General features: G+C 45.4%; 1 protein-coding gene across 6 annotated transcripts in view; it reads left to right on the top strand.

Annotated features, from left to right (window-relative positions):
* The window catches only part of WSCD2 (WSC domain containing 2), a 126332-nt gene that overhangs the window by 66492 nt on the left and 46689 nt on the right, over positions 1 to 13151 (top strand). For 5 of the 6 annotated variants that reach the window (XM_053588904.1, XM_053588900.1, XM_053588902.1 and 2 more), the window contains one exon: positions 7864 to 7978. The exons of the other annotated variant lie outside the window; for it this stretch is intronic. In XM_053588904.1, coding sequence (XP_053444879.1) covers positions 7864 to 7978 — 115 coding nt within the window. The remainder of the gene's footprint in view (positions 1 to 7863; positions 7979 to 13151) is intronic. 6 annotated transcript variants of the gene reach the window in all.

Genomic DNA, 13151 nt, shown 5'->3' with positions numbered 1-13151 from the left:
TCTCCCCATGTCGCCCTGGGTAGAGTGCTGTATTATCACAGCTCACAGCAACCTCAAATTGCTTAACCTCTGGGCTTAAGCAATTCTCCTGCCTCAGTCTCCCAAGTAACTGGGACTACAGGCACCCACCAAAACACCTGACTTTTTTTTGTTGTAGTTGTCATTGTTGTTTAGCAGGCCCAGGGCAGGTTCAAACCCATCAGCCCCTGTGTATGTGGCTGGTCCCCTAACCGCTGAGCTACGGGCGCCAAGCCTGTTATTCCCATTTTAAAGATGAGGAAACTGAGCACCAAGAGCTCAAGATTACATAGCTACTACTTGGAAGAGCTGCTGTTCCACCTAACTGCCTTTCCATCCACCATGCCAGATCCCTTGGTGATAGTTCTCAAAGGACATCACTACCCTTAGACATATTTTATTGCATTTTCTCAGCCTTTTATAGTTGAAAAGGATTTTACTTTAATTTGATTTTTTCCTATCATTCTTGAGATTGAAAAAGGCCTCTATGATCCTATGCCCAGTTAACAGACATGGAAACTGAGGCTTGAAGAAGTGAAGACACTTGCACAAGGTGGCACAGCTGGTCGGTGACAGGGCTGAAGTTCAAATCAGGTCCATCTGGCCCAAATGTATGGCTCAGCCCGTCTCCTGGAGTCCACTGGCACCTGCCCATCTGACCAGCATGTTGGAAGGAACCCACAGCCCCTGCAATTTATGAGATTAACACAGTAGACATTTTGGAAATTTGGGCCAGATGATTTGGGAAAATAAACCACCAATTAAGGCAGAGGAAAAAATCTTATTAACCTTTTTGCTCAACTCACAGAAAACCACTTCTACCAATGGAGGGGAGTAAGGAGGAGAGAAAACTTATCCCAAATCACATTCCCGTACCATCTCACCTCCCTCTGGAACCATCCAGAAGACCCTACCTTTCTACTTCTTCAAGAACCCAGTGTTCCCAGAGAAGCGAAGGAGAAGGTTGGGAAGAATGGATCAGGGGGACTTAGATTCATAATCCGGCTGTGCCACACAGCCCAGGCAAACGGCTTCATCTTCTCACACCTCAGCTTTGAAATTTGTAAAATGGGGATAACAATTCGTCACTTGCAGGCTGTTCCTGGGAGTTTAATGAGGCAACAGTCCTGAATGCACCTAATGCAATGCCTGGCACAGAGTAGGTGCTTAGGGGTGCTCAGGAAGCTGCCTGGGGAAGGGAGCCCATCTTTTTTTTTTTCTTTGAGACAGAGTCTCACTATGTCACCCTTGGTAGACTGCCATGGTGCCACAGTTCACAGCAACCTCAAACTTTTGGGCTTAAGCAATTCTTTTGCCTCAGCCTCCCAAGTAGCTGGGACTACAGGCGCCTGCCACGACGCCCAGCTATTTTTTTGTTGATGATGTCATTGTTGTTTAGCAGGCCTGAGCCAGTTTCAAACCTGCCAGCCCTGGTGTGTGTGACTGGCACACACAGTGTGCCCTAACCACTGAGCTACAGGCGCAGAGCCCATCTTGCAGGCACAGGAGAGGTGTGAGGTGCTGTATGGATGGAGAAATCGTGATATGGCTTGTCTCTACACTTTTCCCTCTCATCAAACCCTGTCTTGCTGTAGCCACTTCAAACTCCATCTGGGCTTTGAAAGCCCAAGTCCAAAAGCCTGCAGCTTAGAATATGGTCCTCAACACACTTAGGACCCTTTTCAGATTCCTCCCATGCCCTGCCTCTCCCACTGCATCTGGTAACATTCCTGCCCCACCCACCTTGCTTCCATCATTCACTTTGCTCCATTATCCTTCTTGATGTTCTTGGAACTCACTAACCCCCTTCCTACCTCAAGATCTCTGTATTTGTCTTGGATGCTCTCCCTCTAGTTCTTTCTGTCTTCTTCTTTTCCTTCGAGTCTTCAATCTAAACCTCACCTTTCCATAGAGGGCTTCCCAGAGTACCCTAACTCACATGGCCCTACCTGAGGCCCCACATTCCTCAGCTTCGTTTTAGTCATGGCACTTATCTCTATCTGAAAGTATCTTGTTAATGTGTTTGCTTCCCTCTTTATCATCTGTCTCCTCTACTAGACTCCACTCCAGAAGGGCAGGGTGGTTTCCTGTCCTGTTTGTCTATGTTCCATTAGCATGAAAGACGGTGCCTGCCACAAAGATGGAGCTCAATGCTCACTTATTGAATGGGTGAATGACTGGATAAATGAATGGATGACTGTCCCTCTGCCTGGAGTGCCTCCACATGGTTAGCCCTACTGTTCCTCTATGGCTCAGCTTTGCTCGTCTCCAGGAAGTTGTCCTTATACCACTCTAGGACTGACTACATTGCTCCTCTTCCATGTTCCTATCATGACCCTTACATGAATAGCAATTGTCTGTGCTTGTCCAAGTCCCTCGATAGAATATGAATTCCTTATGGCACAGTTGATATATACAATAGCAACAACATTTATTATGGGAATAAAATATTACTGTCACTACTATTTTTTTTCTTGTTGAAATAGGGTCTCACTCAGTTGCCCTGGGTAAAGTGTCATGGTGTCATAGCAACCTCACAGCAACCTCAAACTCCTGGGCTCAAGCAATCCTCCCGCCTCAGCCTCCAGAGTAGCTGGAACCACAGGCGCCCACCATAACACCTGACTAATTTTTCTATTTTTAGTAGATACAGGGTCTCGCTTTGCTCAGTCTGATCTTGAACTCCTGAGCTCAGACAATTCACCCACCTGGGCCTTCCAGAGTGTTAGGATTACAAGTGTGAGCCACTGTACCCAGCCTACTGTTACCATAACTACTAATTATTACCACTTCTTTTTTTTTTGCAGTTTTTGGCCAGGGCCGGGTTTGAATCCACTATGGGACTGGCACCCTACTCCTTTGAGCTGCAGGCGCCGCCCTATTACCACTTCTTCACACCAGCCACTGTTCTACTGGCTTTTCATATATTATTTGAATCAAATGATATATGTAAAATGCTTATCACATTTTCTAGCTCATAATAATAGGTCACTTAATAGTTACTGTCATTTTTTTTTTGAGACAGAGTTTTACTTTGTTTACTTTGTTTTAGAGTGCCATGATGTCATAGCTCATAGCAATCTCAAAGTCCTGGGCTCAAGTGATTCACTTGCCTTAGCCTCCTGAGTAGCTGGGACTACAGGTGCCCTCCACAACATCCAGCTATTTTTTTTTTTATAGATGGGTTCTCATTCTTGATCAGATTGCTCTTGAACTCATGAGCTCAAGCAATCCAACCATCTCGGCCTCATAACACACTTAGTTGAATTTTTGTTCCGACTTTTCAGGTAGGAGAATTGTACCTTCAAGAGCTTGAATAAATATTCTTATTTTATTTTATCTATTTTTTTTTTTTTGCAGTTTTTGACCAGGACTGAGTTTGAACCACCACATCCAGTATATGGGGCCGGCGCCTTACTCCTTTGAGCCACAGATGCTGCCCTTGAATAAATATTATGAGGCCATTATAGCATCACACTCAGGATTGGAATTCAGGCCAGGTTCATTCCAGCAGACTGTGAGGCCTCCTATTCCTGAATCTGTTCACAGACAGTAAATAAGAGGCCTACACATTGGTACATGAGTAGCTACTAACCTTTATCAGAGAGAGCATAATTTTATGGAAAAATTACTTGGAGCAAAAGAAAAACAAGTAAATAGAGAAGGAAAATAAAACACCACCAGGAGAGGTTTTCTTTTTTTAGAAGCCAGAGATGCTTGAGATAAATAGCCTAGCCGGGGTGACTTTGCCATTTCAGCAGTCTTTGGATCACTGCAGAGACGAGCTGATAGATTGTATGAACTTGGCCATTAATCCCACCCCACCCCCTTAATCCCCCTGTGATTGTGGCCTTGTTTTACATACCTGACCTCCCATCTCTGAGAGAGTCTGCCACTGTAGCAGATTGGAAGGTGGGCCCCTGAGGAAGAGGCTGGAGGACCAGTAACCACGCTGATGAGCTCAGCAGGGAGGTAAAACTCCAAGGACAGAATTAGTAGTCATGTCGGATGCAGCCTGTGCTGAAGGTCAGTGGGGAAGGAATCACCAGATATTGCCCAGACAGGAAACTGACTCAGTATTTATATCCTGATCCAGGGAGTTCAGCCCATTAGTCAGGCCATGATGTGTAACAAACACACCCATGTTCTCCAAAGCATCAGTGAAGGACTCTGAGTCTTTCTCTCCTACCTATTGACAGATAAGGAATCAGAGGATCATTTGTTCATTCAATAAGTCTTTGAGCACCTGTTGTGTGGGACAGCTCAGCCTGATGCTGGCCTGATAGGAGGATGAGAAAGGGGATAGTACATCATTTTTAAAAGCCAAGGCTTTGGGAAAGGAGGACCTATGGTCAGATCCCAGCTCTTCTCCCAAGCAACCCTCCCTCGCTCATCCTCTTCCTGGGCAGTTCTCTCTGGGGAGAAGGGAAATGCCTCTTCCCAAGCCTGGACTCAGTGTGGTACACGGGAAGAGTCACCTTTGAATGTACAAGCTTGCATTAGTCTGAGACCCTCACTGCTGGGAGGACTCAGGCAAGTTTCTTAGCTTGGGTACCAGCATAGTAAGTGCAAGCAGCCAACTTGCAAAGCAGCCTGAGCTAAAGAAGAAAACGCATTATGTCATGTCATCAAACTTCAGAAGGGGCCCTGCTGGGCCAGATTTTTAAAAGGAGTGAGTGGAGGCTTTCTTCTTCTAACTTTCATCTCTGCTGGTGTCCATCTCATGCTCACTCTCCTGCACCGCAGACTGGCCTCGATGCCTGAGGTTGAGCTGTTGTTAGCTCTACACTTGCAGAATGCCAGCACCATAACCCCAGAGAGGCAGACTTTCCTCTCCTAGCTTTAAATGTATAAGAATTCAACAAAGGGCTCATGTGTCCTTCCTTGAAGCAATTGCTGGCTGGTGGGATGGACATTACAATTGACCATGCCAGGGTCAGTGTACTCTGTGTAGTCAGGCAGGTAAGTTCCGCTAATAGAAAAATAGGAAGAGGGGGTCTTTGAAGGCACAAACAGTACCCATTGTGGTTCCCGCCTTCACTTTACAATGGGTGTGCGTATAAACATGCACTTGTGCACTGTCACCCCCATTAGTGTGATAAAAATCGTATCTAATATGATCCACTGTCCTATCTGTGGCCATATGCATCTACTCTCACCCTGAGATGGGACTACCCAAAGTCATACAATCATCTCCAAGCCCAGTGTATCTGGGACGCAGACATTCCTCCCCTCCAGGTCTCAGAATGGCTATTTGTAATCCTGAAGCCTGTGGACAAAAAGAAAGTGAAATTAAAAAATTAAAAAAAAAAAAGAAAGTGAAACTTTCCCAAGTGTGAAATGGTTGGAAGACAGATCTGGGCTTAAATTGGAAGTGAGACACAAGTTGTAGGAACTTGGGCAGATGACATAGCTTCTAATTCCATTTTGAAAGGAGGAAAAACAGAAGTAACATGAGTAGTTCCCAGTCAGAACATATACTGTACACCAAAACTTAAGATTTTTCTTCTAGAGTAGACAAGTGTAAGAGTCACTGTGATTAGTTCCCTCATCCATAAAATGGGTTGATAAGAAGTTGGTAAAGATTGAATTTAGAAAAATGAGACATGGCCCATAGTAGACAGTACATAGTAGGTACTTAATATGTGGTAGTTTTTCCTCCTCTCTCTCTTTCTCACACATGTACATATATGCAATCTGTTGTTCTGATGACAAAGATTTAATACTAACAAAATAACCAACCTTTTCCTCCACTCTCTTTCTGTTCCCTCTGCCTCCCTTCCCTTTCATTCCTTCCTCCTTTCCTCCCTCCCTTTCTCTTTCCTCCCTTCTCTCCAACTCCTTTTTCTTTCTCTCCCCACCTATCCTACAATGCATCTTTGGAACTACTGAGCTAAGTTTAGCATGAAGCCCCCACCCATGTGACCACACAGTACTCTCTCCCAGCTCAGGTATGAACAGCATCCATACCCCAAGCCTAGGGGCTATGACTCCATCTGTGACAGGAGGGGCATGGTTGTCAAACAAACACAAAGACAAGACTCAGACTTCTCCAGATCTGTTACTGTCTGATGTAACACCTGGAGCAGTCTGGGAGGCAATGTTGCTTTAACAATGGACTGTTTGTTCTTAGTCAAGCAAATCACCTCTGCCTCATGAAAGAAATTCAAGGCAATCAGGTCAAGGCATGTCTCCAACAGGGCTGACAAATACTGCATTTAGCAGAGCTGAGTTGAGGGAGCACAATCACTCAGTAATGAGCCTGCATCCTCAGCTTGATCCTGCTTTCCACCACAAGTAAGAGGGGCGGGGCAGCAGGCTAGGCAGGGAAATGATCAAGTGGCATTTAGCATTTTCCTCATTCATTCCCCATAAGAGCCATTTAATTCCAAGGGCTGGATCCTGCATCCAACTTTCACTTACTGATTTGAGGATCCCATAGAACTGATTTAAGTCTTTGTTCTGTGACTAGTTAGCAGTGAGTCTCAGGGAGGCCACTTTACTTTTCTATTTGGTCATTTAAGAAAAAAAACGAGACTCACAGTGTTTTCCACCTATCACAGGGCATTGCGAAGATCCCTTGATTCAAGACTCAGGCAGTTCAAAACATGAGTTTTGGAGCCAGGTAGCTTGAATCCAATTCTAACTCCACATGTTACCTTGCGTGAGTGACTTGACCTCTCTGGGCCTTTTCCTATTCTTCATAAAATGAGAATAATATTCTCATAGGCTCATTGCAAGGAGACAGTGTGTATAAAGCACCTACCAAAGTGCATGTCCAAATAGTAATAATAATTTTAAGAACATATAAGAAAAGACTTCATAAACTATAAAGTATAATGTTTGTGCATAAGAGTTATTATTTACCATGAAGTACAGGAAAATGTTTACTACTTTAAGAAAACTAAGTGTGTGGTTTATAATTAGATAATGGTTTTATATCATTTACATTTTTCCATTGGATGGAGGCATTCACTCTGGCCCATAGTAGAGGCATACTGTAAAGTACTTTCACAACACAGTGAATGGCCAGTTTCTTATTCTACTCATGTTAATTTGGTGCCTATTATATGCAAGACATTATGGTAGACACCTTTACACAAATCATTCCATTTTAACTTACTCGGATTGGTGTTTTTAACCTCACTACAAATAAAATTAGGCCTCTGAGAGATTAACTGGCTTAAACTTAACTAGGCCCTTGCTAGGAAGTAACTGAAGTGAAATGAGGACCTAGACCTCGAGATATCCAAGTCCATGGTGCTTTCTAAGGAAAAATAAATCCTTTTAGGGAGCTTGTAGAAATGTTAACATTTTGTAAAAGGTTAAGTCTTTTCTTTATAGCTATCTTTTTTTTTTTTTTTATCTTTATAGCTATCTTAATATGGGTCTCATCTTGCAAGAAATGGGAAGTTCTGTTTAGTGCTTAGGGAATGGCCACGGCTTGGATTCCTAGGTGCCCAGTTATCACCAGGAGACCCCAACAGCTTGGCTATAATGCTGTCCACACAAGAGTTCCTTCCTCCCCTCTGTTGGCCTCTAGGATCCACAGCCTTTACATCACCCTGGTAAGACCAGGCTCTGCCAGGGCATGTAGTTTTCAGTCTCTTATTTCTACCCAGAGGAAGGAATTGATACCAAAGGTAAACAAGGCTACATAACTACCCTGTTTACCCGAAAATAAGACCTACTTACAGGAAAGATAAGACGTCCCCTGAAAATAAGACCTAGCGTGTCTTTGGGAGCACACCTTAAAATAAGACACTGTCTTATTTTCGGGAAAACAGGGTAGGGACCTGTTGAACTTCATCTTCCTCCCACATCTGACTTTTTCTTTCCCCCAAGCCAAATACATCGGCTGCTACCTGGATGACACCCAGAGTCGAGCCCTTCGAGGTGTGTCCTTTTTCGACTACAAAAAGATGACCATCTTCCGTTGCCAGGACAACTGTGCTGAACGGTAGGGCCCAGTGTCCCAGACTCATTCATCTGGGACCCTTCCTTCTTAGGTTTCTGCCTGTGGTATTCTTGGCCTTGCCATGGGAGGGTGTGCTGAAGGGTGAGTATGTGACCACAGGGAAAGGGTACTGCAAGGAGATGTGTGCACCTGGACAGGACTGTTCAGGAGGTGGTCTGTGGGAGTTTGTGATTGTGCACTTATGTGAGATTGTACCTAGGAGGGAGTTTGTAGTGTGTTGGGTCATCTGGTTATGTCTGTAAGCTAATGCTGATACATATTGATCTTTAAATAGTAGTAATTGTGTGTGTGCACGGGAGTCTCTGTGAATATGTGTACAAGGGTCTAGAATTGTGCTTGTGGGTGAAGGTGTCTGATAGCGTCATTGAACGTGTAATGCTGTGTTGAGAGTGTGCAAGATTGTGAAGAATTTCACACAACTTGGAAATGCACAGTTGGGTGTATGTGTGCGCACAGGTGAGAGTGTAAATGTGAGGCTTGTAAGATGTCCATGTGAAGGATAAGTTGGGAGCATCTGATGGTTTCTCAATATAGAAACACCTGTTTTCCTCCCAGGGAGAAACGCTCACCTGTTCGAACAGTGTTTCCCAATCTAGGAAGATGATGTTTTTGATTAGAACATGTGCTGGGGGGAGGAGTTAATTTGGCAAGAGTGGATGATTCCTGAAAAGACTAGTGAGCAGGGACTGGACCCTGGGGAATCAGGGGGCTGTGCCGACCTTCTCCTCCCCTTGTCTTATGGGTACCTTCTTCTTATAGTAGCTCATGAGGAGGTTTCTAAAACAATCACCTCCAGACTCCAGCCAGCTGGCTCTGTTAGTCAAAAGCTCTACCAACATCAAGTTATTACATGCCTCAGGCGGAAAGGAGCAAGTGGGTGGTCACAGAGGGACTCCTCCCACTCTCCCTGATTAGGAAACATGGTTTCCTTTATAATCAGCTGCCCAAGGAGCCCACCTTTAAAGTCTTGAGCCTAGGACCCTCTCCAACTTGAGAAGGACTCCAAGTCCTTGATGACATGGAGTCATTAATGTATTTATTTGTCAAACGGTGGGGAAACAGGTGGATTCCACAAAGCTCTACTCCCAGGGAGGTCACAGTCCTAGAAGTGGGGACAAACAAGTAAATAGTAAGGGCAATACAGTGAGATAAGAGTTAAGATGCAATCATCACAGACAGTTGGAAATGGAGAGATTCCTCTAATCTGCCTGGGATGTCAGGAAAGACTTCTCAAATGAGTCACCGCTACCCATGTTATTTAGTTAGGTTCAGCAAATATTTGTTGGCTGCCCATGTGTGCTGCGCCTGATTCCAGATGTTGAAGATGCAGAGATAAGTCAGCCACAATTCTGCCCTTAGAGGGGCTCCCCATCCATGTGGGGAGATGGAGGCATGAACAGGCTTGGTCAGTAGAATAGCCACAGCATGTGCTTAGTAATTGTTGCTCTGTGCCAGGCTCTGTTCTAAGCATTTTGCAAATGTTAACTCTTAAAAAATCACAAGATCCCCTGCAAGGCAGGAAGGTCATGAATCACATTCCTCAGATGAGGAAGCCAGGGTATGGAGATATCAAGCATGATAGGCGCTGGGTCAGGTGTGCACGGTGCAGGGGAGTTGTGAAAGTAGAAGAATTAAAGGGCTCCACGTGGAAGTTCAGGAAGGGTTACAAAGGTGAGACCACAATCTAGGTTTTGAAGGATGAGTAGGAGTTTTCAAGGTAGTCACAGTAAGACAGAAATAACAGCATGCTCAAGGACCAGGATTTCTGAAACATCCTAAAATACTCAGGGTCCTCAGGAAGGCAGTGTGTGGAATTCACAGAGGATTTGAAGGGAGCACCAGGGAAGCTGAAGAGGTGGCCGAATCCCAGTGACACAGGGTCTTGGATGTCAGCTAAAGCATATGGATTTGACCATGAGGGAAGTGGGAGTCACTAGAGAGTATTAATTATGGGAGTGGTTTACATTCATTCAACAAATATTCATTAAACATCTGTCATATGCCAGGCTTTGTCCCAGGATATGGAGACGAACAAACCCACAGGGTCTTTGCCCTCATGGAGATAGGCAGAAAAGGAGAAAGGCAATATACAAGAAAAATAAACAAATAAATTAAGATGACTTCAAAAATGGATAAGAGCTATAAAAATATAAAATAAGGTTGTCAGATAGTAACTGGCATGTAGGGTAATATGAGGTAGGGTGATCAGGGAAGGCTCCTCAGGAAGATGACTTTGAGCTCCAACCTGAAAGTTAAGAAGGAACCAATTATGTGAACAGCAGAGAAAGAGTGTTCCAGGCAGAAGAACAGCAAGGAGAAAGTCCTCAAGGTGGGAATGAGCTTGGAACGTTCAAGGATCAAAGTGTCCATGACTGCAGCAGAACTGGCAGAGGGAAGGATGGTGGGTGTCTCAGTCCATTCAGGCTGCTATTACAAAATGCCTTGGATCAGGAAATTCATACACAACAGAAACGTGTTGCGCACAGTTCTGGATGCTAGGAAGTCCAAGATCAAGGTGCCAGCAGATATGGTATCTGGTGAGGGCTCTCTCCTTCAAAGATAGCATCTTGTGGCTGCATCCTCACAAGGTGGAAGGCAAAAGGGCTCCCCAAATCCTCCATTTTAAGGACATTAATCCATTCATGAGGGCTCTGAACTTATCACCTCCCCAAAACTTCACTTCTTAATATAATCACCTTGGGGTGTCTCAAGAGCTGAATTTTGAAGGGACACATTCAGATCGTATCAGTAGAATATGAGAATGAAGAGGTGGGGAGTTATCTGTCAAGGGAGGTACCAAATCATCTAAGGCAAGGTTTCCTGAAAGTATTCATCATCAGAATCACCAGGAATCTTTTGAAACAGATTGCTGTACCCTACCCCTATTTCTGATTCAACAGGTTTGGGGAAGTGGGGTAAAAGAATTTGCATTTTTCTAACAAGTTCCCAGGTGATACTGATGCTGCTGGTTCAGTTGGAACACTGCTACTACGGTTTTCACATCCAGAGGCATGATCTGTTTTCATTTTTGAAAGATGCTTCTGGCAACAGTGACAGTAGGAATACCAGAGTCAGTAGTCAGAGATGGGTAGCCTTGAGGATACCAAGGTGTCTCCATTTCCCTTCCTCTATTATCCATTGCTATGTAACAAATTATCCCAAAATTTAGCATCTTAAAACAGTGAACATTTATTATCTCACATGGTTTCTGAGTGTTAGGAATTAGAAATTTGGAAGTAGGATGAGTCAGGTGATTCTGCCTAAGTATCTCTTATGAGGCTACAGTCACACTATCAGCAGGGACAATAGACAGCTGAAGGCATGACCAGGGCTGGAAAATTCTGCTCCAAGATAGGCCACTTACAAGACTGTTGGCTAGGGACCTCAGGTCCTCACCACATGGGCCTCCCCATGGAGGTAATTGCATGTCCTCACAACATGGCAGCTGGCTTATTGCAGAGAGAGCCCTTCACAGGACGGAGCAAGGAGGAAGCTGCAAGGCATTGCATGAGTGGCACTAGAAATCACACACTGTCTCTTTCACCATCTTCTATTCATTAGAATGGAGTCACTAGGGCAGCACCTGTAGCTCACTGGGTAGGGCGCCACAACATACACAGAGACTGGCTAGTTCGAACCTTGCCTGGGCCAGCTAAACAACAATGACAACTACAATGAACAGATAGCTGGGTGTTGTAGCAGGCGCCTATAGTCCCACCTACTTGTAGCAGGCGAGGGAATCGCTTAAGCCCAAGAGTTGGAGGTTGCTGTGAGCTCCACGGCTCTCTACTGAGGGCAACATAGTAAGACTTTGTCTCAAAAAAAAAAAAAAAAAACCGAATGGAGTCACTTAAATCAGTCCACATTCAAGGGGAGGTGAATTAAGCTCCGTCTCTCAAAGAAAGGACTATCCAAGAATTTGCAAACACATTTTAAAAACCACCACACCTCCCACCCTGGGGGATTTCCTGGCATATCTATTCCTTCCCTGGTGCTGCAGCTGTTGAACTCTCTTCTGGGTGGGTCTCCCTGAACCTCAGTTCTCCACCTCAGACTTTGTCCTTTCTGCCTCCAGGGGACAGGCTTCCTCTTGCTTTGGAACTGACAACACCCACTGGGCCCTTTTCCTGAGGAAAGTTGCTTCTGTCACTGGGTCCCATTGTAGGAACATCCCAGGAGCAGGGCTCGAGAAAAACAGTGAGTCTGAGACAGTTAAGTGGGAGAAGGCTGATCCAGCCCCAGGATTTGGCTGGGGGTGCCAGACAACAAGGTGCTAAGTTTGTTTAAGCCGCTCTTACTACATCTGCCTGGGTGAGCAGGTGAACCAGACGTCACGCCCTTGGGATGTGTGGAGCCCTGAGTCTGGGAGGGTCTGTCTCTCCAGCCAGCACCGCATGATCCAGAATGAGACATGAGCTGACAGTTCCCATTGGTTATGCCTCGCATGACCAGTGTTTCATAAGCTGCTCCCTGAGGAGACTTCATGGTCTGCAGGATGCCTCGGAGGCCACCATGGGCAAAGGGTTAGGAGTAGAGATGGAGGAAAGTGTGTGTGTGTGTGGGGGGGGGGTTCCTGCCTCCTGAACCAGAGCAAGCAATGCCCTTTTCATTTGTTTACAGAATGGGGTATCCACCAAGGGTCCTTTTTAGGAAAGGAGTCCATCACTATGAAGAAAAAAAATGTTAAAAACCTTGCAGTGCTTAGATTTTTTGTTTCAGAGAAAGAAATTTTTCCCCGGGTGGGTATGTGGGCTTATTTCTTGCCCTCCCCTCAAGGGATACGAGAGTTCCTGCCTCCTCTCAAGATACACAGAGGCCTTATTCCTGGGTGATGTTTTCTGGAATAAAGAGGGTGGACTCTGGCCAGACAACTGTCTTGTGTTTCCAGACAGGGAGGAGGAAGAGAGTGGAGCAGGGTGGGAGAATCACAGAGGGATCTGGGGCGGAGGTGTGTGGCAATCGTCCCATGTGGAGGTGTGGACAGGTGTGTGTGAGTACGGGCATGGCGTGTCTATGTGGGCAGGAGTGTGAGGGGCATAAGAGGCCAGGCGCAGATGAAGGCTAATGGCTGGTCCCTGGGGTCTCCTGTTCCCTCAGAGCCTCTCTGTGTTCCTTCCAGCTCTACTGCCCTCCCGGGGCTTCCTAACTCCTCAGC

Source organism: Nycticebus coucang, chromosome 4 (assembly GCF_027406575.1).
Source record: "Nycticebus coucang isolate mNycCou1 chromosome 4, mNycCou1.pri, whole genome shotgun sequence".
NCBI lineage: Eukaryota > Metazoa > Chordata > Mammalia > Primates > Lorisidae > Nycticebus > Nycticebus coucang.
Note: the sequence above shows the minus strand (reverse complement) of the source record. Positions and strands in the feature narration are given on the sequence as shown.